The sequence below is a fragment of the Amphiprion ocellaris genome, chromosome 8 (assembly GCF_022539595.1).
Source record: "Amphiprion ocellaris isolate individual 3 ecotype Okinawa chromosome 8, ASM2253959v1, whole genome shotgun sequence".
NCBI classification, from domain to species: domain Eukaryota; kingdom Metazoa; phylum Chordata; class Actinopteri; family Pomacentridae; genus Amphiprion; species Amphiprion ocellaris.
In genome coordinates, this window is record NC_072773.1 from 8,992,619 (window position 1) to 9,017,739 (window position 25,121).

General features: G+C 38.6%; 1 protein-coding gene across 4 annotated transcripts in view; it reads left to right on the forward strand.

Annotated features, from left to right (window-relative positions):
* celsr3 (cadherin, EGF LAG seven-pass G-type receptor 3) overlaps positions 1-25,121 on the forward strand; it is a 216,416-nt gene that overhangs the window by 44,636 nt on the left and 146,659 nt on the right. For all 4 annotated transcript variants that reach the window (XM_055013004.1, XM_055013000.1, XM_055013003.1 and 1 more), the window contains exon 3: positions 1,842-2,130. In XM_055013004.1, coding sequence (XP_054868979.1) covers positions 1,842-2,130 — 289 coding nt within the window. The remainder of the gene's footprint in view (positions 1-1,841; positions 2,131-25,121) is intronic.

The following is a 25,121-nucleotide window of genomic DNA, read 5'->3' on the forward strand; positions in this document are numbered from 1 at the left end:
TGATCCTGCTGGCTGCTAGAAGGCTTGTGCCATGTTAATGTAGATGCAGCTGAACAATAGACTGTATTTATAGATGTAGATTTCAAGCCGAAGCTTTGGTGACTTTGATTGTCAATATCTCAGCACTGCCTGACTCCTCCTAACTCCAGAATAATTCAAAAATGAGCAAAGATGTGGAGTGTGTGTAAATGGTAGTCGAGCCATGCAGGCATCTTTTTTCTGGACTGTCCTATAACGGCACCCACCAGTTATTCAAAGTAACATCACCCTTAATTATGCATAATTTTGAGCCTTAATATAAATTAAATGTGTGAATAAATGAGTAAATTGGCCATAGAGAACAAAACTGTTTATGTATCAAGGTGTAATTGTTTTTTTCTGCTGTAAAATTGGTCATTGTAACATGGAGGTCAATGGCGACTGATTCATTTCTAAAGGCAGCCTCAAGTGGCCCTTCAAGGAACTGCAACTGCTTTTTTTTTTTTTTTTTTTTTTTTTTTTACTGTTTTTTTTACCCCCCTTGGTTTCCTTCATTGTCCCTAATTTCGTAGAATTTCCCTTTAAAGATGTGAAAATATACACACATTATAAGTGAAATAGGTTGCTGAACTTGCTGGTCAAACTTGATAAACTTGCCAGTTTAACAAAAAAAAGGGAAAAGACTTTACAAATGGTCTCAAAATGCTTTTTTATTTTTACATCAAACTTCCTAAAGGTATATGAAATATTTAAAGCTACTTATACTTGACCAGTTAAAATTTTAATAAACACAGCATCATATACATTGATATTGTAATTTGTGATAAGAAATTATTATAATTCTAAATAGAAATGGTAAATAAATTAAATTAAATGTAGTTTTTCTAGTACAGTGTACATTATCAGATTTTATGCTTACTTTTTTTTATTACTTATGTTCATATTTTTAAGACATACACTACCGTTCAAAAGTTTGCGGTCACTTAGAAATGTCCATATATTTTTTGTCAATGAAGATAACATTAAATCAATCAGAAATACAGTCCAGATATTGTTAATGTGGTAAATGACTACTCTAGCTGGAAATGGCTGATTTTTAAAGGAATATCTACATAGGGGTACAGAGGAACATTTCCAGCAACCATTATTCCTGTATTCTAATGGTACATTGTGTTAGCTAATGGTGCTGAAAGGCTAATTGATGATTAGAAAACTCTTGTGCAATTATGTTAGCATGTGAATAAAAGTGTGAGTTTTCATGGAAGACATGAAATTGTCTGGATGACACCAAACTTTTGAACAGTAGTGTACTTTTCTACGTATGTTTATCTTTAGACTTTGAATAGGAGCATCTCTAACATAAGCAATTTCCCCTAGTGGATCAATAAATTATTCCTCATTCTGATTATTTGACAGGTGTCAAATCATCAGAAGGTTTATTTATTATACTTATTATTATTATTATATATTATATTATATTATTATACTTATTATTATTATACTTACTATTACTTATTATTATTATACTTAAGGTTAAGTACATGTTGCTGATAATACTAAAGTGGTAATTTTATGGTTGGAATAGACTCATAATGGAGTATAGCCTAATGTGTTGCTGCTTTTATGGCATGGCTTACTGGAACTACTAAACAGAAAAGAGGAATTAAAAATGTTAGTAGTGCTTTTACTGCTCTGACACATCAAAGCTATGAAGTTTCTGCTATAGTGAGAGGATAATGAAAGAGATCGTCTGTGAGAAAATATGCTGAACAAAGACACTTAGCGCCACAGAAGCTGATCCGACTGGGGAAAATTCTTCACGACGAGCTGCACGTTTCATCTTTCCCCTCCTGTCACACCAGGTTCTGCCGTTCGACGACAACGTGTGCTTGCGGGAGCCCTGCCAGAACTACATGAAGTGCATCTCGGTGCTGCGCTTCAACAGCTCAGCCCCCTTCATCTCCTCGCCCTCCATCTTGTTCCGGCCCATCCACCCCATCGCCGGCCTTCGTTGCCGCTGCCCTGTGGGCTTCACGGGCGATTACTGCGAGACAGAGATCAACCTGTGCTACTCCAACCCCTGCCTGAACGGAGGAGTCTGTGCCCGCAGAGAGGGAGGATACACCTGCATCTGCCGGGAAGACTACACTGGTGAGTGGGGAGGAGAGAGGTGTTTGTGTGGCTTTGGTAAGGATGAGCTGGCATAAAATCTCACCAGTTCAGCTGATTTTGTTGGGTTCATATGGATGTGTGTGTCTAAGAAGTGGTAAAGATAGCAGTAAACACAAGTGGAGAATAAATCTTACTGAATTCACCAATCTGTTGGATGGATCATGAGGTTGAAGAGCCATATTTCAGGCTAAAACTAATAGAAATAACCCTCATGTAGCTAGATGTGTCCTCTATCTTGATCTTTCTAGTTGGCTCACTCTATACTTGCCTTGCATTTGCTGTCTCCAGACTTTAACATTGACCTTTTCAGTGCACCTGCTTTAATTAAGCACCACTTTTGATGTGACAACCTTCAGGCACTTGGGAGCTATTGTGCAGGTTAAAATGTCAGCGCTAAAGTGGTCTTATGGTATCACAAAGCTTAAACAGGATCATTTAAATCTGCTTAAAAGTGTGGTCAATGCTATCTTAAATTATTAAACACAGATGCAAAATGTGTCAAGTTAAATCGATGCGAACGTGTCAGTTGCATGCAGATTTCAGTGCAGTTGTCATAAAGGTGGAAATTTACTATAGAGACCAAAACCAGGCTGTAAAGATGTTTATTTCTGCTATAAATTTAGACCTTTTAACATGGAAGTCTATGGAGACTGACTGGTTTTGGAGGCAGCCTCAAGTGGCCATTTGAGAACCTGGAGCTGTGCATCTGTTTTAATTAAGCAGCACTTTGATGTGCCAACATTTACATTTTTGGTGTAAAACCTTCAGGCACTTTGGAGCTGTTGTGCAGGTTAAAATGTAATGTGGCCCTACACTATCACAGGGTTTAAACAGGAGCCTTTAAAGCTACTTGAAAGTGAGATCAATACTATCTTTAATTATTAAACACAGATGCAGTATGTGTCAAGTTAAATCAATACAAACATTTCAGTTATATACAAATTTCTAAGTTCTGTAATCCAGCTTTATTTACAGTGAGTGCATTGGATGGAATCAAAGGAAAAGTGGAAGCCAAAAAGCCAAAAATATACATAGTTTTAGAATATTTATCAATTTAGTTATTCAATTTTACACCCCCAATTGTATCATGTCATGTGTTTCAATCTGAATTTTTCTGTCAATTTTACTCATCCCAGAGAGCTGTTATTTTTTAACCCCGTAAAACCCCAAACTTGCTGGGAGGTTTGAAAATTGCATTATCTTTAACAAGAAAAGCACTTAGAGAGTGCAGTACTCCACCAAGGCTGCTCAGTTGACGTATCATTTCCGACTGATGAAATCTTTAATGAAAAATGACTTTGTGCTGAGCACAGGCATGTGTTTTGCATGTGCAAGTTATGTATTTATACAGAATTGTTAATTACTCTTTTAAAGGTCTGTTGATCAGTTCATCAATTTTGGCAAGCCTTTGTTTTGCTAGTGTTAAAATAACGTTCCCTCCAGCCTTTTATTTTGAAGGCGTATTTTTAATGCTATGGGCTTTTATTTTTTAACCATTCCAGCTGCACAGGAAGTGTTTATCTAAGAAGCGGCTTCTTGACATGACGAAGACGCTGCCGAAAAGTCCGAAAATTCATGTAAACATGAAAGAAAACATGCTGTTGCTGTTTAGCAAAGGATGTATATAAACTTAGAAGCACCTAGCTGGAATGAGGACAAGCTCTTACGGTATTTCCTGAAGAAAGGAGTGAAGGACAGAAAGGTGAATTTGTGTTCAAAATAATCAAAATAAGGCTGAATGTAAATAAAGGCTTTGTGAAACATCAGGAACTTCACCATTGTCTGGCTGGGGTTTGCTACATTGCGTGACCTAAAAATTTTCAGAGGATGGCAGGAATTGATGGGACTCAGAAACATCCCACAGTTTAATCAATTGTTCCTTGTATGATTTCCAACGGATAAATCATGGTCAGTTTGTAGTAGGATCGCAATCATGTGATCGTCAGTAGGTAAATGGCACAGTGTTCACGTCATGGTTACAGCGGCGCTGTGCCGGCACCTATATCTTGTAATGGGAAATCCTTAACAAGGCCGTGGATCTAGACTATAAGCGGCATCACTGCCAAAATCTAATCACTTGGTCCTTGTGTCACTTCTGACTTTCCCTGAAAATTTCATCCAAATCCGTTAGTCCGTTTTTGAGTACTGTTTCACACGGACAGACAGATTCACAGACAAATGTATGCCAATTATCACATAATTCCGCCATTCCTTGGCGAAGTAATAAAAATCACAAAATTACACCTTTTATCTGAACTAGAAAGTGTGAAAACAGAAAGAATCATTGTTTTTTATCCAAACCTAAGCTTAAAAATGTGATTTTTCATCAAAATCACTTGATTCTGCTTGTCTCATTTAAACATTTGCAGAAAATAAAGCATTTGCAGTAACCAGATACTGTAAAAAAACAAAACGATTGCACTCATCTCTGCAACCGTGAAGCTATTGGTGACTCAACCGCAACCAGGAGTCACATGGCAAAGATTCAGGGACTTTTTGGCTGAACTGCAGGCAGTGTTTACGCAGAGCAGATAGGAGACAAGTATGGAAACAAATGAAAAATGAAAGTAGTCAGTCTATCTATATGTCATTTTTCCAGTACTAGTAAAACCTGTGGACTCTTGGAAAAATGTTTAGTCCCAAATTTTCATTTTTGGTCAAATTAATAATCACTTAAGTCAATTTTTTCCATTTTTTTTTGGTGAATTATGGCATTATAGGTGCGTTACACTACACAGAAGATATGGTTGACATCTCTCTACTTCTAGTCATGGTTGTGGTGTTTCCATAGAGGTGCAGGAGAATAAAACACCCAGAAACTCCTTGGAGTTCAGAGGGTTAAAAGTGGATGTTTATGATTCAGGTATTTGTAATGATAGACTAGATTGGTTATTGGTATGTTTGTGTTTGGTAAGCATTTGAAAGGAAAAGAAAGACGGTGCTGCATGTGCATTTTTCTGTTTTTCATTTGTGTCGTAATGTAGTCTTTAACTCTACCCCGGTAAACTGAAACTGACTGTCAGTGCTTCTTTGTTGATATCCCATGTTGACTTCTCGTTTGATCCGCTCTCACTTTCACTCTTCTATCGTGTCGAACCAAACAACATGAAAACACACATCCTGCCACCTTTGACAGCTTCCTCTTCCTCCATTCTGCTGGTTACTGAGTCTTTCACACACACACACACACACATGCATCCACACAAAACAACCACCTCCACCGCCGCCACCAAAACCCCCCACTCTTTTTTAATTTGTTCCCTTTCTTACTCAACTTTACCCAATACACCAGACTCATTTCAGACGGTCTGCCCTTTTTATTTCATCCCTCCACACCACAGCATCGCTCCAGTTATTGAGTCAATGAAGGAGAGCAGAGATGTCGTGAATGTCAGCATTCGTGCATCTGTCTGGGGGATATTTCCACGTTGCCTTTTATTTCGAATCAAAAGCGAGCTGGGGGAGTGAAGACTTTATTCTTTCATGAGAGAGACAGAGTGTTTTCTAAACTCCTGAGACAGATGGAAAGAGAGAGAAGGAGGAAATGAGCAGTGGAGAAATGGTGGTAGAAAAAAAGCAGAGAGTGAGTGGGAGGGAGATAGAAAGTAGAGTGTGATTGGAAAGTAAAAGAGCGAGTCGGGAAAGTTTAGGAAATAGAGAGAAGTATGACAAATAGAGAGAAAATATGTAGGAGAAGAGGTTGTAAAATCACAAGGAGGAAGAAAGTCATTGATAATAAAGGATTCCCTACAGATCACTGGAGTTAGGGTGAGAAATTAAAGAAAAACTTGGAAATATATTTGCTCATGAATCCAAAACAGTGATCTTAGATCTCAATGTGACACACTTTCACTAATGGCAGATTTACCATTAATATCCTGACAGAGCCTGAGTGATCCATGCTAGTTACTTGACTGGTGAGCTCTCCAAGTCAAGTTATAACGGACAAATGTGCAATACTCTCACGATGTGCAATAAATATTTAATTGATTGTCGGGTTTTTTTTTAAAATCTATTTATACTAATATCTGTATTTAACTTTCATTTATTTAAACTTTGGTGTGAGTTATTTCAGGGTTCTTATTTCTTTTTAATTGTTGCTAAATTGTTTTTATTTTGACTTGGAGTCACGTACAAAAATTCCAATGTACTTGCACTGTGATGTACCTGTGCAAATGGCATTAAATTCTATTCTATTCTATTCAAAACTGGAGTTACTATGTGCTTTACAGAACATTGCAGAACAAAACAGTAAAACATTTTTTAAAAGACAGTACAGCCTTAGTAAAGACTGTGCAAACCTTAAAAAGACCAATGAAAGATAATCGGAGAAAGAATAAAGTGTTATAAAAATGAAACTAACCGAGCTGTTCTGAAAGTCAAGGGGAACTTGTTATAGAGCATCGGGACTAAAACAGTAAAAGCACAGTCCCCCTTAGTTTATAACCTGAAGCATGAGACTTTTAACAGTACCTGATTCTTAGATCTCATCAATATGATGTTTAAAGGTCCGAAATGTGGAATGGAGCCACACTGTTCAGTGTTTTAAAAGTAAACAGAATCTTAAACTGAATTCTATAATGAATAGGATTATGATTGTTGATAGTCCAGACAAGAGAGAATGAGGGTATGTATAGTCTGCTCAGTGATGTTTCTGGGAAGAATTGATTTGATCTTTGCAGTAAGTTGTAGGTTTCTTTGGAGTCTTGAAGTGCTGGTTAAAACTGAGATCAAAAATTACTGCCAGATACATGTTGCAGGTATTATATTGGTTGATAGTGGTCCAATGTGTGAGGTGATATTGTGGGAAATGTGGTTGGGGACCACTACTCAAGACTTCAGCTTTATCTGTGTCCAGTTGTAAGAAGTTAGAAGCCATCCAGTCCTTTATTGCGGTAGTATTGCAGAGAGAGTAGATTGTCCTGATTACCTGGGGTAAATGAGATGTATAACTGTCAGTCATCAGCATAGCAGTGGAAGTACATGGGGATGACATGGCTAATAATGTTATGTACCCTGTATGGTGATTTCCCTGTCACTGATTGCTGTTATGATTGTCCAGGAGGCTCAGGCGCAGGAAATGGACAGGCAGATTTTAAATGCAAAAAGGAAGTTTTATTTACAGAATCTCAAAAAAGAGTTACAAGACGTAAACTAGGATCTTTTACAAGAGATACTATAAACCGGAAATAAACGTAAGCTTTCTGATAATCTCCTGGCGACTAGAGGCGGGGAGGACTAAATACAAAAACTCAAATACATTAACTCACGTTGGGTAACACCCAGGCAAGAAAGCTTCAGTAGTATAAAGAACAAAAATACAAAAAGGCTCAACTTAAGGCGAAGCTACAACTAGGAAGCCTGAATGATAGCCAAAAATAACCAAGACTACTACTAAGAGCGTTTCTAACATAAAACTAACTCTAGGAACAAAACCAGATTCATAATCTACAATTCACAAATACAACTAGATACTAGGTTCAAAATCAGAAACTCAAGAATACAAAACTTGATTTAGGACACAAGATGATTACAAGACTCGATTCTAAATTCAAGAACAGCTACTCTAATAAACTAAGCTAGATTCAGATTTCTAGGACAAAAACTCATGAATACTAAACAAGATGCTCGGATTGGGCTCATGATTAAGCGGCAGGTGGATCTAGGCGGATAGGTTTGAGTCTGGACGATGAATGGCGAGTTGCAGCGACAGGTGAGTGTGAATGGACGCCAGGTTGGAGGGAAACGGCACAGGTGAGCATTTCCAGAACGCTGAACAGAACAGGATACTGGAGGTGATGAAGAAACCAGGATGAATCGAAGCAGGAGCAGGTGGAACCGGGACTGAAACAAAGGAGGACAAACAGAGTTACCAGGTGAACGAGAACACTGAACTGTGGCTGGAGTAACATTCAGAACTCAGTACTGGCTGTGTCACAATCCGGCGCTGAGAGGTGAATGGCGTCTGGTTATATGGTTGCTGGTTAGAGTGGAGCTTGACTGGTAAATCTCCACCTGCTCCTGCACCAGCTGATGATGATTGTCAATGACAGACACCTGCCGCTGCAACTGCAATTTTTTTAAAAATTTTAAGACACCTAAGCTTGGCAATCCTGGTAAAATGCAGCTTAAAATAAGTTTTCCATTTTAAGATCTTAATATTCTAAATATCATATCTTATTTCAAGAAATCTTACCAAGCCATTTTTCACTTGTTCTATTGGAAGATTTTTTCACTTATTTCAAGGTAAAAGTTCCTTGAAATAAGTTTTTTTTTCTTGTTTCGAGAGGGGCATTTTTTTTCCCAGTCTCCTGGAATCTAAATCTTTGTCAGAATCTACGTGACTATATAATTATAGTCACGTAGATTCTGACAAAGATTTAGTTCCACTCATTTTGCATAGTGCGGCATGCAATGTATCTCCTAACACTTTGAATGTATGGGGGTCTTAAAATAAAACATGGCAAAGCAGATTCACAGGAGACAAAAAGGATGAGAGAATAAATGAAAGGAATGAGAAAAATGAGTGAAATATGGAACAGAGAAGGTAGAGACAAAGATAGAGGGAAAGTAATGAGTGGAGATAGCTATGACAGCAATATGAGAGATGAGGGAGGTGGATGACTTCACTGGAAATAACATGGGAGGAGGGCTGCAAGGGGAAAGCTGTCAGAGAGAAGTGGGGGATGAGAGGTGGGAGATGGAGCAAAGGCAAATCAGACGGGTTCTGGTCTAGTTGTTGTGCTTTTCCTGCGTAGGCGTCCAATGTTGCGGTGTCTCGTTGATGCTCCAGGGTTAGTGGTAGGAAGAAGAGAGGGAAGACGACGAATAAACGGGGACGAATTGATTCTGCAACACGCAGAAATCTCCCGACGTCTCCCAACCAAGTTCGCTCTATCCCTCATTGTTTTCCATATTTTTTTCCATCCAACCCGCCTTTATCCATCTCTTCTATGAGCTCTTTGTGGCTTTGAATTGGTTTTCCTTTCTGAAACTCTATAGATCGCTCTCACAGATGGGAGCTAAGCCCAGGGTTTCGACCCAGACTGAAAACTTTCTTTCTCCGCCAAGGGAGGAATGTTTTTTGCAGCTTCTGACAGATCTGATTCAGGCTCTTTCTTTGGGGGTTGCACAAGGTGTTTCCATCCAGGTAAAACTGGATCTTCACCTCCTTTGCTAGTAAGACAATGGCAAGTTTTATTGCATGTAACCTCAGGCTAAATCCTCTCCACATTTAACCCTGGTATGATTTGGTTCGACGCTTTGAAGGAGGGTTTTTACAGCTGGTTTTTACCAGCATTTCTAGATGCTATATCCTGCTGTGTTGAAAGATTAACACTGCAAAGACAATGGTGTGAAAAAATGCATCTACTGGGGTCATGCACTGTTCAACTCCCCAGTGTTAGTCCAGGGTTTAAATCAAACTCTCCAGTGTGTTACAGTCCATAGTAATAGATCAGTTTTTGCTTAATTCACCATGAAAAGCAATTTAAGGTATTCATGTTGCGTTAGAGGACTTTAGACTGACCAGCGCTGCAGGAACTGTGGATGTCACAGTGGAATTTCTGAGTAGGAATAGCAGCAAAAACTGACTAATTTCTAATTTATTATTGGTCCTGCTGCAGCTATGAGTCTTTTATAGAAGGACCCTAAAGCCTGCTCACCAATTTTGTTATTTACACCTGAGGTTTCTTGCTATGACATCCCAACATGTCTCCTTTGAAAACCAAGCATTAAAGGCTTTACATTTACAATCACAGTTTGAGGTCAGGGTTAATTCAGTTTCTCATTGGTGTTCCTGCTACTCACTGTGGCAAACTAAACGAAATAAGACAGCTCTAAAGTCCAAATAATAAACGGGAACCATAAATGGAAATTTTGAAGCATGTGGACAAACAGAATCACAAAATACTGAAGCATGCAAATTGATATCACTATAAATACTGCTAACAGATGACTTATTTTACAGAATTTGGTTAGAGCAATCACAATTTTTGGTGATTTTTTTTCTATGACACGTAGTAGAATGTCATTTTTGTGAATTATCACAACTTAAGTTTCCTGATGGAATAGCATGTCACGTGATTAGTTGAGAAAGTTGGAAATTATAAATTATTAATCCTTTGTTTTTGTTTGTGACTGGTAAATTGAGCATTTCTGTGATTCAGAAAGTAAAGCAGTGCTCTTAAACTAAAAAAGTAAAAAAAATAAATTAATTGAAATGTTTAAACTAATTATTTGCATTAAAGAAGCCTGTTTTTCCAAAGGGACTCACTTTAGAGTTTATCAGATGTAGCAAGGAAATCATATTCCCTCCTCCTGCTGGTGAAGCTAAACTCCACTGAAGCTTTGCTCTCATATTCATAAAATTTTCAATATTCCTAACCGTGAGCGCTCAGTTCTTTGACAAACATGCTAATCTTGCAGCGCTAACAAGAATGTGCAACATTTATTAACCCTCAAAACAAGAAAAAGACTTCAGTGGTGTAAAGAAAAGTTCCCTGTGGACAGTGAATCCTAAAGCTGGTGATAACAGCAGACAGAGAGAAAGTATATCTGATTGTTCTGACAAACTCAGAAGTAATTCAGACTTAGACGTGATAAAGAGAGATGCACATTATGCAGATTATAGTAAAATATAATACAGGGAGGATTCGCCTGAGAGAGCTGCAGAGAGATGAGAGACAGACAGAGGCTGGATGGATGCAGACTAAATTAGTTTGCGAGGAGATAAAAAGGGGAGCGGTGAGCAGAGAGGACAGATAGAAATGAAATCTGCTGCTCGTTGTGAAACGATTTGTACTTCACACTGAGAGACAGAGATGCGGTAGGCCAAGGTGAGATTAGTTTTAGATGCGACAAAGCAGATCGCCGTGTTGCACCGAGAAATTTAATCCAGCTGATAGGCTGGGGGAAATGGATCACAGACAAAGAGCAAATTAGCAACGAGAAGCTCGTGAAGAACAATGCTTAAAGTGAGTGTCAGCTCTTTGAAGCAGGGGGTTTGAAAGTTAGAAACCGAGAGGAGTGGGAAGAGCGACGACATTTAGTGAACTGCACAGAGACTGAATTAGTTTGGTTAAGAGGCGAGAGAATGAAGTGCAGAGTGAATTAGTTTGGGGAATGAGCTGAAGGAGGTAGGTGATGAACACGGGAGAAGAGGTGATTAAATTTTTGGGGGGTTAGACGAGCAGGAAATTATAGAGGTGCTATAGAAAAGATATGAATCAAAGTCAAAGATAAATACCAAAGACCTGCAGGGAGGGAAAGAAAAGGTAACACATACATAGAAATTGAGTGTGTGTTTTGGTTCTGACTTTGAGAGTTTCTGAGAAAATATGAGTGACATGTCCCTGATACGCATGCTACAATTCTACAATTTCATTTAGCAGACACTTTTATCCAAGGCAACATACATTTGAGAGTAGATGCAACACAAGGAAGAATTTAGTCCGGATGCTTTTTTTTAATCCATGGATTATCTTTCTTTAGAGCTTTACAGTAAATTTCAACTGAATTCTGCTGTTTACCTCACATAACTTCATCAGTGTGCCTCATAAAAGGAGTAAAAATCCCCAATGTTTTGTACATTTATGGTCAGAGAACATAAAGAAAACAGCATGAATTACTTGGAATCATTGAACTTGGTGCGTTCATTTGGTTTCTTCGTGTGAATTACAGATTTTTACTTGAAATTTCGTGAACTGAATCATATAGCACCAACTCATTTTAGTTGCAAGTATTATAAGTAAACTTTAATTTGAAGTAACACTTGCATCAATTTGACAAGAGGAACACTTCGTCCTACTACGCTCCTGCACGACTTAACTTCATTCTCAATCAGCTGCAATGCAAGAAACTTATTTTTCACCTAAATGGCAACAATATGACATAGTAAGAAATAGTTCCACATTCAAAGAGCTGCAAAATCCATGTTAGAAGGCGCAAACTGTGATAATTTCCTAAATTTAACCAAACAGCAAGTGAGAATGAAACTTACACTGGAACCATCATGTTCCTGATTTATGCCTCCTAACACAGAGCTTGAAGACTTTCCTTCTACCTAACAGCCTTGCCTGTCAGGGAGAAAGTATGTTCCCTTCAAAACATAAATGTAAATTCAGTTTTGTTGTACAGTAACTTAATTTTCAGGATTGTGCCGCACACAGCATACAGCTAACCAGAATATTAGTAACACTAGCACGCAAATTGTTTCAAGAAGAGGAGCTCCGCTATAGCTACTGAATAAAAAACTTTTAAAAAGGTTAGCCCTGAGTGATGTAAATAAAATTGCAAATTCCTCCATTCCTTGGTCACAAAAACATGTCTGTGACAGGTCCTGCTGTTGATAGCTGAATGCCTGCATGCATTTCAAGGTTATAACTGTTAAAATCATCCATCCATCCATTATCTATACACCGCTTAATCCTCATTAGGGTCATGGGGGGGCTAGAGTCTATCCCAGCTGACTTAGGGTGAAGGCAGGGGACAACCTGGACAGGTCACTAGTCTATCACAGGACTACATTTAGAGACAATCAAACACACTCACATTCACACCTATGGACAATTTAGAGTTACCAGTTAACCTCAGCATGTTTTTGAACTGTGGGAGGAAGCTGGAGTACCCAGAGAAAACCCACGCTGCACGGGGAGAGCATGCAAACTCCATGCAGAAAGATCCCGGGAAAGCCGGGACACAAACCAGAGATCTTTTAGCTGCAAAGCAAAAGTGCTAACAACCGAGCTACTCTGCAGTCCCTGTTAAAACCACACATATGAAACAAAACCCGCTATCCCCATCTCTCAAAAAAAAAATATATATATATAAATAAAAAATTGAAGAAAAATTCTCATGTCATAGTTTTTGTTTTCTTTACTATTTAGAAACAAATGACTGAATTTGTACAAGCCCATGCTGTGTTGACAATATAACTGTGGAATAAATTGCCTTCTACTCTATAGTCAACTGAGCTCTGGGGTATCACATGGTCTGTCCACACTCATTACTGCTATCTGTGACATCCAAATGAAGAAAAAAAACACTTATGAAGTAGAAATGACAGTCAAAAAATGTATTGTGGGCACTGAAAACTTTAAACCATGATGCACACAACCATTCAAAAGTTTGGGGTCACTTAGAAATGTCCTAATTTTTTAACAGAAAAGCATTTTTAAAAATTAAGATTGCATTAAATTAATCAGAAATACAGCCTAGACATTGTTAATGTGGTAAATGACTATTCTAGCTGGAAACAGCTGATTTTTAATGGAATATCTACATAGGAGAACAGAGGCCCATTTTCAGCAACCATCACTCCTGTGTTCTAATGATACTTGTGTTAGCTAATCATGCTGAAATTCCAATTGATGATTAGAAAACCCTTGAACACAAATAACTTCTGAACGCATGTGTATAGGGGTAGTGTTTTAAGTCAAACCATGATTTTTTTCAACCAATACGTGTTGTAGTCTACTAAAAGCACCAAACAGGGTCTGACTTTCAAAATAAAACATGCTGGCAACTTGTAACACACAGAACATCTTCAGAATCCAGAGCAGTGGCTGTTACGCTCACTTACATGCCTATTTACTGGATCACACACAATGGATCATTTTGACTGACCCTCATCAGTACATGTGGCAAAACCTACTTCATCCGTACACTTGGGGTCCAGCTCTACCCCAGTAGTATTTCATCTGTTTCACATTTCTGTACCTGTCCATATCCTCTCAATATCCTCTCTATAGATACAAACATGAAAGAAACAATGAAATTACTATTGATGATTACAAACGTGTATTGCTTACAATATTAGCGTAAGAACTCCTGAATTGAAATGAAACATAATGTAACTGAAGCTGTCATCACAAGAGCAACATAACACAAACATACAGAAATAAAAGATGCACAGTCCGGCTGGGGTCTGGCTGGGGTCCCCATGGACCCCAAATAATTTTTCTATTTATAGACCACAAACCTGCTTGGAATCAAATAAGCTTTGGTATATGTGATGGCAACTATGTGGGTGACAACTACCTAAAGGGACTGAAAAATCCAACTTGTAAATAAAAAAAATATGACAAGTTATATCCATGCGGACCCCAGGTTGATATAACTTATATAACTATTGAATATGTGCCCAGAGGCAGAAATAAGCTATGAAATCAGAGCGATTATTATTAAGCTAATCTAAGCTAATTATGTATTTAGCAACATGCAACTCCCATGTAAAGCCAAGAACTTTGATGTTTTGGATTAATTCTTTTGCAGAAGCAGCGAGATTTTCCAATTTCCAATCCAATGGGCGACTTAAAAAGCGGACATATTTCTGTTTTATTTATTTAATCTTTTAGATTAATGCATTTAAATTAAGATCTTGACTATGAAAAGTCAAACACAAGTCATTTAATAAAACTAATGAAGGAATTAATGAATTAGCCTTAGTGTTGATATGTATCGTACACTGTGTTTACCAAGAATTACACAGTTAATTATTGTAGAATTTATTACAGCGCAGTCACAAGACTATAACCATTTACTGTGCAGAGAGTGGAGTAGTTTAATGTTAGCACAGAGAGGGGGAAAAAAGACAAATGAAAACTCAATTAATTAAAGACAGATAAGACATAGTATGCCAAGGAAAAGAGTGTCAGAGGCAAGCCTTTTAGTGATAAGATGGTGGCAATATTTGAGGAAAGACTGGGGAGAGGTCGAAGGTGGAATTAAGATTACTTTTCATAACGGAAAAATGGCATGGTGTAAAGATATGTCTTCTAAAGAGAAAGAAGACATTTGAAAAGATAGACTGGAAATAAGAGAAGAGGTAGAAATGGAAAAAAGAGAGTTAAACTGGAAAAGAAGGTTTGTAGGGGAAAATAAAAATTTGTCTGAACAGTGGGGGAGGGAGAGAGATAACAGCATAAGATGGATGCAGAAGGTGACATTAATTCTAGAGCTCATTCAATAGAGTCACTTATCGTGTATGTAAGATAGAGCGTAAAGTGTCCGCCAGAGCAAGCTTAGTTTTTTGGATGAGTTTTTGGGACAGATGGTGTAGGAGGAGAGAGAAAAAAAACAGAGGAAACAGAGACATCTAAATACATAATAGAGTCAATTTGAAAACGTGCATGTTACATGAAGGAAACCTACTGCAGGGGACAGGATTTGCTGAGTTGAGTGGGATAAATGCATTAAACAGTGTGAGAGGAAGGAATGAGGAGGCTAAATTAGTTTTTGGGACGATAAGCCAGGGAGCAGCGAGGAACAAAAAGGAACAGAGGTGAGGGAAAAATTGTGCAAGCTGAGGCACCTCCGGCCTCTTTCTGCTGTTACCTATGCATGTACACAATCTGGTTTTCCTCCTTTGAACACAACCTAAATCTTGTCAGCTGCTTATTGAAGTAATTTGTGGTGTTGCTACGACTTTCCACTTGTGCTACTTTCCCAAAGTCTAACAGAAGCATGGCTAGGATTTATTGTTGGGGAGATGATGACTAGAGGTTGTTTTATGGTTCCACATTGGCTTCCAGCTAAACAAAGTGAACAATTATGGGAATTTAACAAGCACAGAGGCTTTCAAGATGTACTTGTGCACAGTCCTCCAACAAGCCAACAGCATGTCAACCCTCAGAGATGAAACTATACATAGGTCAAATGCTTACTGGTTCCAGGATTGGCTTGAACTGGAAAGAGAATGAGCACAATAAAATTCAGATTAAGTGGAAACCAGCACAATGAAGCCAACACAAAAGACCCCAAAAAACAAGAAGAACAACAAAAAATAGAGACACTGGCAGAAACTGGAGGAAAAAAAAACAGGGAAAAGGCGATTGCAGTTCCTCCGACCTGCCACTTGAGGCTGCCTCCAAAAGTGATTCAAGACCCATAGACCCCTATGTTAAAATACCCAACTTTACGGCAGAAATAGACATGTTTACAGCCTGGTACAGAACCCAGTTTTGGTCCCTATAGCTAATTCTCTGTTTATGAAACCTATACTGTTGGCAAATGTTTATTTAACTCACTCATTTAAATTGTATTATGGCTTAAAAATATGTAGAATTAATAGGGGGGCTGCTTTTAGTGATGGGTGGGTGCCTCAATGGGACAATCCATGGTCCATCTCAGCTCCACTCACACCTCATCTCTTTGCTCATATTTGGATTTGCCAAAGTTAGGAGGAGTTTGTCACTGCCAAAATGGTGACGACTGGAGCCTCCACACTAAGGCTGCATACCAATATGTCTGTGTAGTTTCTCATTCATCCAGGTCATGGTTATCCAAAGTTGTTTAAATCAATCCAACTGGACTTTAAGAAGGTTCCTTGAAGACGTTTCACCTCTCATCCAAGAGGCTTCTTCAGTTCTGGTGGTGGTTGATGTTGCCTCAGCTTATAACCTCTGTGAGGTGTGGTCAGTGCCATTCACATTCCGACGACCATTGCGAGGCCCATTTGGCTCCTCAACGATGGTCGTTTGGAGCCAGGGAGTGACAAAGGGGGTCGTTGACACCTTCCTTGTGTTACAAGTGAATGGCTCAACACAGAAGAGCCAATTCCTCAGGACAGGATTCGGCGGTCTTTCTTCACCTCAAGGAAGAGGGACACTCATTTCAGGACACCAATGTTCAGATTTTGGACAGGGAGGACAGATGGTTTGAGACAGGTGTGACAGAAGCTATCCATGTCAAAGTGGAGAAGCCATCTCTGAACGGGGGGTGGGGGGGGTGGGGGGTGGGGGGTGGGGGGTCTGCGACATCATCTTTTGCTGATTTACAATCAGGTCCTTTCAAAACTCCCCAAAAGAACTACTCAGCAGAATGACTCATGTGAAGTGGCTCATGCTAATGACCACCATTAGCACACGAGGGCTCGGTGAAACTTGCATTTCAATGACCTCCTTTGTTTATTATTGGATTTTTCCCAGTACTGGTAACACCTGTGGGCATTTGGAAAACTGTTGCAGACAATAACACCTCAACCCTTCCGGCCCCCCAATTTTTGTAAAATAAATAATCAAATAACATTTTTTCCTTTTTTTAAATTTCTGACATTGCAGTTGTCATATTAGATAGACGTCATGCTTCTAGCCATAAGTGGTCTGTTTCCATAGTAGTGCAGGACTTTATATTGCAATGAAAAATGAACCCAATGTGACCAAGGCAAATAAATGCACAGAAACTGCTTGAGGTTCAGGTGGTTAAATTGACTGATTGAAATGACAAACCAAAGTGATGATATCATGTGCATACAAATCTCAGAGCTGCTCAGTAGCCAGTAAATAATGGACCAGGTAATCAGATTACATGACAGCAGCTTCCCTTTGGATGATGCATCTCGAATAAGATGAGCGTGAATGGTCAGTTAGTTGACGTCACCTGATGACAGCATCTGTATTCACATCTGCAAGCTCTGATTTCCAGCTAAAGGTCACAGTAGCCTGTATTTATGGGTATTGACATTCCTCCATTTTCTCTCAAAACGCACGAGTAACACGTTTGATAGTGTTTTTTTTTTTTTTTTTTTTTTTTTTTTTAATAAAAGGGTTGTGGTCCTACTTACACCATAGTGCCTTTTAGAGAAATCATGTCTTTAGAGCACAGGCCATGTCTTCTTATTTCCTGAAATGTGCAAAGAGTTATTATTAGTTATTTAGTCGACCTGTATAATGATAAAATGTACTGTAATCTGTAAGCGAAACACTTTCTGTATGTGTTTTTCTTTGATTTTTTCAGCCATGGCCTTTGTTACTTTGCAACCTTTGTTTCCAATAAACCAGAAATAGTAAAATCCATCACTTCCACTATACCAGATCAGGCTAAAAATAGACTGAGTAGTTAGAACACCACCTATAATATGTGGCTTAAATGCTTAAAAATTAATTGGAACATCACAGATATACATTGCGCTAAATGAGGAGTTTTCAGACTCATTATACATCTCTCAAAATTGGTGGAACCCTTGAAGGTGCTTTTTTTTTCTTGTGGGGGTAAACAAAAAAAGTCAGCACCAACAAAAAAGCAGCAAGACTTTCAGAGGTGATGCGAGAGAAAGAATGGAGAGGGGGAGGCAACTGGGAGTGTGTCGGCCTCTGGGGACACACCATGTGTTGGGTGGAGGAGGGTGATGGGGTGGGAGGCTGGGCGGAGCGAACTAAGATGCCGGGGGGGGTTGAAGAATATTGGCTTTGATGAATAAAACATTGGCATGAATGAAGGGGCGGTGTGAATGCATTAAGCCAAGCACAGAGGAAGAAAAAAAAGAAATGAAAAGAGGAACAGAGGAAGGAGAAAGGGAAAGAAAAGCATTTATATATAGACTTGTAAAGTGGAGGGATAGTTGGAAAAGAGCGAAAGGAAGGAAGATGTAGGAAGTTGAGGAAGAAGAAATAAATCAAGTGAATGAAAATAGCACTGTGCTTTTAAACAACAAGGGAAAATGCAAGTTTTAAGAGTTGGAATGCGCTTTTAAAGTTGCTAGCATGGACTGTATTTTGGATTATTAGTTGTGGACGCGTCTTTGCTGATGTGTTAGTAAATATTTAATCCTTGATGTAAGAGAGCAATAAAAGCTTGGCATTGAAATTGTCTCTTAAAACTCATTAAAGTACCAAAAATGAAAGTACTCACAATGTAAAATATCTTTGGTGGGAATAAAGTGTTTTTAAGGTGTCCATATGTTGTTGTTTATATGCTTGAAAACGTATCATGAGTGAAATAGAAAGCTAACGCCATGGTCGAGCATTTTCACTTTGAGACTTGAGATGATTTCATACAAAACAAACCTAAAAATCGATCCTATCAACTTGGAAATTTCTGTATTGTTATTCCTCTTTAGAATCGGTTTTGGTTATTTTATTGTTGTTCTTTTTTTGCTGGTTGACATATCATGAGCCAAATAAACAGCCAATGTCATGGCTAAGCATTTCCACCTAAAAACTGCAATGAATTAATGTTTCTCTCAAAAACCCAGATTCAGACTTCCTGGTCTTCATATATCACAAACCTGAAGAACTAGTCCTGTCCACTTACAGGATGGGACATCCAGTTTAATTTTTTCTTCTTCAGAGTCAGTTGTGTGGTTGAATTAATCCAATATAACAACTTGTCATTGTGTAACATAGAGAAGGTTTGCAGTATTTGAGCAGAGTCATAGGTGAGCTGGTGTGCTTAAGCTTCAGGAGGAAGGTGAATGAAGTGAGACAGGGATTTCACAGAGTCTAGAGTTATATCTAACTTATTGTAAGCTAACCTAGCAGCATGGTGACATTTTATTACTTTTATTTCTTTTAGAAGTTATACTTTAGTGCTTTTTTATTGCTGTTTATTTTACTGTTATATTGTATATTTTAAGGGCTGCACAGTGGCGTGGTGGTTAACACTTCTCGCCTTGCTGCTAGAAGATCCCTGGTTCGTGTCCCGACCTTCCCAGGGTCTTTCTGCATGGAGTTAGCATGTTCTCTCTGTTCATGCATGGGTTTTCTCTGGGTACTCCGGTTTTCTTCCACAGTCCAAAAATATGCTGAGGTTAATTGATTATTCTAAATTTGCCCGTAGGTATGAGTGCGAGTGTGATTGTTTGTCCTGTGTTAAATTACTGTATTGTTTTTAAGTAATTTTCTTGTTTTGTTTTGTTTGTTTTTTTTTACTGTGAAGCACTTTGGTCACCCTTTGGGCTGCTGTAAAGGGCTATACAAATAAACTTTGATTGATTGATTGATTGATTGATTGATTGATCGATCGATTGATTGTAAGGGAGGAAGGGATTATTTTCACAGAAAAAAACTCTTAATATCTAAGACAGGGGTGATCTTTTGGAGTTAAATCAACAGCCAGAACCTCCACTCTCCTTAAATTTTAAATTGTAGGTTTATTATTACCGATGCATCATTAGCAACATTACATTCTTGTAGGTGGTTGTAAAGTGATTTCACTTATTTATCAGCGTATCTAAAGGTTCAAACAGACTCCTGCACACCTGCAAAGATACATTTATAGTGCAACAATTTGATGTTAGATCTTTATCAGAGCTTAATTCAGGGCTTAAGCTGACATCTTCACATTGCCAGTTGTGTCAAAAACCCGAAAAACATAATTTAAAATGATATGAGATAGAGAAAAGCTTGCAAATTTGTCTGATAGTGACCAAAACAAACACCAAAAAGTGTGTCTTTGCAAGTAAGACAGTGTGTGTTAGTCTGTTTGAACCTTTAGTTATTTATCACACACAAATACTGCATATTCACTGATTCAGAAATGTAGATTTGCTGCTTTTCTCTGTCTAGTATCATTGTAAATCTAATTTTGAGGGTTTAAACTTAACCCGCAATGTGAAAAAAGTCACCTTAAGCTATAAATTTTGGCCGTTTGTACACTAGACAATGTGTCCGCTCTTTGAAAAAAAAAAACTGTTATTGTTAGTTGCAGCCCTGGTTGGACAAAAATAAATGTTTTGTGTGAAAAATTGTCATCTGAATAGTGACTTAGAGCCACAGAAAGAATGGTTTAAATCCTGTGAAATGTTGCTTTCCAGCAGTGGGGTGTGTGCAGGATATGCCGTGTTGTGTTTGTCTGTGCATGTCTTTGTTTGATTGCATGTACGCATTATTCATCTTGCCTGCATGGGCATTTGTTTCCTTACTGGTGGGCTCATTAAAAGCTATCTCTGCGTGTGCAACTGCGTAACTCGTGTCTGCGTGGAGTTTTGTGTGTTGTCTCGCTATCGGACACCAGCTGTTGGTAGTAATCGCTTGACCTTTGTGTCCGTGTGTGTCTGAAGGCAGAGCCCACTTTGTCGGTCCCACTTTGGTTGTGTTTATGTCTCCTGTCACTGTCGATCAGCTTAAGTGCCTCGGCTAGCGGAGTGGACGCCTTCAAAACGTCTGGGCAACAATACAAAGCCTCTCGTGGAATCAGTCTGAGATCACGTCTGCTCTGCTGTACTTCCCGTAATTAGAATAAGTGTGTGTTTGTTGGGTTTTTCTATAGTATGCAATTTGTATTCTTGATACTATGTGTGCGAGCATTTGTTTTTCTGTTTGTCTTCCAATTTATTTCTTCACATTCTGTCAACTTAAACGCATGCATAAGGAACTGAGCATGTGCAGGTGTATTTGTATTTGTCTCCGGTTAGGTCTCACCATGTGCATAATTCATGAGTATTAATGTCTATTTATTTACTTTAATATTAATGAGAGGGTCTTTATGGTTGGGTGGCTGCAACAGACAAAGCAAGAGAAATGTTGTTGTGTTAGTGTGTGTGTGTGCACGCGCGCGCACGTGTGTGTGTGTGTGTGTGTGCGTGCGTGTTTGAGCTTTTCTCAGTTTAATTGGTTCCTTGTCACTTACATAGAAGTATATTTTTAATGTGAGAGGGGAAAGCTGGATGAGAGGAAGCTAAACAAGGATAGACAGATGTGATAATTTGAATGTCCTTGGGGCGATTGTAAGCCAAGCTGGGTGTTTGACTCCATGTGTGTCTTCAGGGTGATTCTGTGGTGTGAGAGAGTGTGTTTTGCCAGCCAAAACTGGCAGATATCAGCTGCCCCATGGCATTTTGGAGAGGGGAGTTGGTGAAGGGAAATGGGCTGACGAAAAGTAGGCTGGACAAATGAATAAACTGTGAGTGAATGACAGATGGAGAAGATACTGGTGAGATGACTGCAAGGTATTTAGAGTGGTTTATATTTTACAAGCTCTGAATGCTTTCACACATTATACATTATAATGCGCCTTTCAAATTCTGCCGAATGTGTCACAAATACACAGTAAAAATTATCAAAAATTGCTGCCAAATTAAAACTGTTAAATGAAAGTGAAATATATCCAAATAAAGTGCAAAAATATCATGTTTTGCATTAATTACACATAAAATTATCCCAATGTAGCACCCAAAAATCTCTGCACTGCCACTGCAAGGTCAGTCTAGGTAGAGAAGGGGCAGCATGGCTGAAAGATTCAACAATGCATCTTTGTATTCTTTAAAAAAAAATACTCTATGCATTATGTTGGATGAAATGAAGCATGGTGGTGGCAGCATCATGATGTGAAGCATGGTGGTGGCGGCATCATGATGTGAAGCTCGGTGGTGGTGGCATCATCATGATGTGAAGCATGGTGGTAGCGAAATCATGATGTGAAGCATGGTGATGGTGGCAGCATCATGATGTGAAGCATGGTGGTGACGGCATCATGATGTGAAGCATGGTGGTGGTGGCATCATGATGTGAAACATGGTGGTACCACCATCATGATGCAAATTAGAAAAGAGATACAGTATATTAATGTCAATTTTCTCATGATCGATTTGTATCCAGAATTACAGAGTTTGAATAGAGTAAAAGTGCACAGAAATATAAATCTAACAATATATACCCTACAAGATTTACCTTTAATGTACACAGAAAAACATTGTGAGCATTACCCTTCATATAAAGAACTTCAATTTAATTATAGAGAGATAGATGGATAGATAGATACTTTATTAATCTTCTTGGGGAAGTTCAAGCTACCCATTAGATCACACATGGTACATTAGGAAAAATCAGGAAAATAATGTGCCAAAGAACGTGCAATTATTGTGTAAATCATGCTGGTCGAAGAATTATGGTGCAAAAATGGCTGGTATTTATAATAAAGGTGCAAAATTGCTGTTATTTACAATAAAGGTGCAGAAATTGCTGGTATTTATAATAAAAGTCCAAAATTGCTGTTATTTACAGTAAAGGTGCAAAAATGGCTGGCATTTACAATAAAGGGGTAAAAATTGTCAGTATTTACAATAAAGATGCAAAAATTGCTTGTATTTACAATAAAGGTGCAAAAACTGCTGCTATTTACAATAAAGATGCAAAAATTGCTGATATTTCCAGCGAAGGTGTAACAATTGCTGGTATTTATAATAAAGGTGCAAAATTGCTGGTATTTACATTAAAAAAAGAGTATTCAAAAGTCTAAGTATACCATAGCAATAGAAATAATGATAATAATAATAAGCATATTATGGACCCAGGATTATTGAATTTTATTGCACAGTTGTTACTTTATGCAAATTTGTATGTAGTTTAGTCAATCAGAAATATACTGCATAAATACTGTACTAAATGTTGTTTATTGGATTATTGGTTGTTAATTTGCTGATATTTTACTACACAATTTTAAAAAACAGAAAACTACTACAAAATTTCAAAAAAGAGCTATTTTCTGTAAAAAAAAATTTTAATAGTCAAATCTGCATCAGAGTGTGTTTCCAACCTGACTGTGTGTGTTTTTACAGTGTTGCCGTCTCTCCCTGTTTATGACTCGTGCATTTACGACTGTGGTCTTAAGTTGCCCTCAAGTGTCTCGAATGTGTGGCTCAGCATTAACAGCGTGTGAAGGATCGTCTCCATGTGTCCGTGTCTTGTGTGTGTCAGATAACATTTGTGTCCGAATAATCATGGGGAAAGGTGAAGACTTTTGTTGACTTCGTGTGTCTGTATTTGTGTGTTGTTGTTAAGATGCCAGTGGGCACTTTGGCATCGTAGAGCACCACAAATAAAAGCCAGCCGAGACAGTTACACGATAAAACCCGACAGCCTGGAAGGTAGGGGCAATGATCCATGTGTGTTTGTGTAAGTGTGTGTGTGTGTGTGAGAGAGAGGGAGAAAAGAAAGGAAATATGCGATGGATGTATGTTAATGTCGGTTCGAGTTAGGAAAAAATGAGTATTGCGTTCATTATTTATGTGTTCGCATTTTGGTTTGTTTATTCTGCGTCTTACTTTGTGTGTATTTGTGTGTTTGGAGCCGTCAGCAGGTTCTAAAGTGGGTCCTTAAGGATCCATCTGTCTTGAGGCGAGTTTCAAAACCTGTCTGCTCTGCTTATGTGGGGGCCACTGGGTGTGAGTGGGTTTGTGTGTGTGTGTGTGTGTGTGTGTGTGTGTGTGTGTGTGTGTGTGTGTGTGTGTGTGTGTGTGTGTGTGTGCAGCTGCTAAGTGTCAGACAATGTGTGTGTCCAAATACGCTCAAGGAGAGGCGAAACTGAAAAGAGAAAGTGAGCATGTGTTTGTACACACCTTTTAATGCAGGAGGAAGTGTGTGTGTGTCTGTGTGTGTGTGTGTTGCGTGGGTGTTTCTGCCTCTCGAGACTCCCCAGACTGGCAGCCAAATCAGTGTTTATTCTCATCTGCGCATTTGTTGTTTGTTGTTTTTTTTTGTTTTGTTTTGTTTTCCACACAATTCTGAAGCAACAGAATCAAAAGTCAGCAGGAAAACACTTTGACCCCTTTTTCTCTCCCGCACAGATGCATTTTCAAATACCACCCACCTTTCTTGCTGTCAGGTGAAAGCTTGCAACTGTAATTTAGAAGTTCGTTTATTTTGTCTGAGGTTGCCCTGTGCAAAAAAATTGCTCTTACTGCTGCCGCCTCAGGAATCAACACCCTGCTGATTTCACCCTCTAATCATGGGCTGATTTACATCCAAAGAGACCTGCAGCTCTCACTTAAACCTGGTGGGAAAAAAAGAGCCACGGATTTATATGTTGGAGAGGTTTCAAGACCCTTTTGCATGAAGTAGCCTGCTTCAACACCAGCACTTAAAATGGCTCTTAGCTGAAATAACACATCCTTCCCTGAGTGTGTCAAATGCCCTCAAAGCAGTGGTGATTGTGAATAGCTGATTGCATTTCTGAATGCATCGCTTACATATTTTCAAAGTGAAAGACGCGGTCAGCCTCTCTGCCTTTTTGTTTGTGGGGTCTGATCATTTTCCCTTTGATAACTATCCATTCATCAGCTAAGCTTAGATTTTGTTTTTTTTTCCAGACTTAACTGTGATTTTGTAAAGACAACATGCCATTTAAATCTGTCATTTGGCTTCTTGATTCAGAGATTTATTTTTGCTTGCTTTTTGGAACTAACTTTAGCAGGCGGCATGCAGTTTTACCCGATTCTTTCTCGCAAAACTGCTGAACCTCTGTCATTTTTTTCA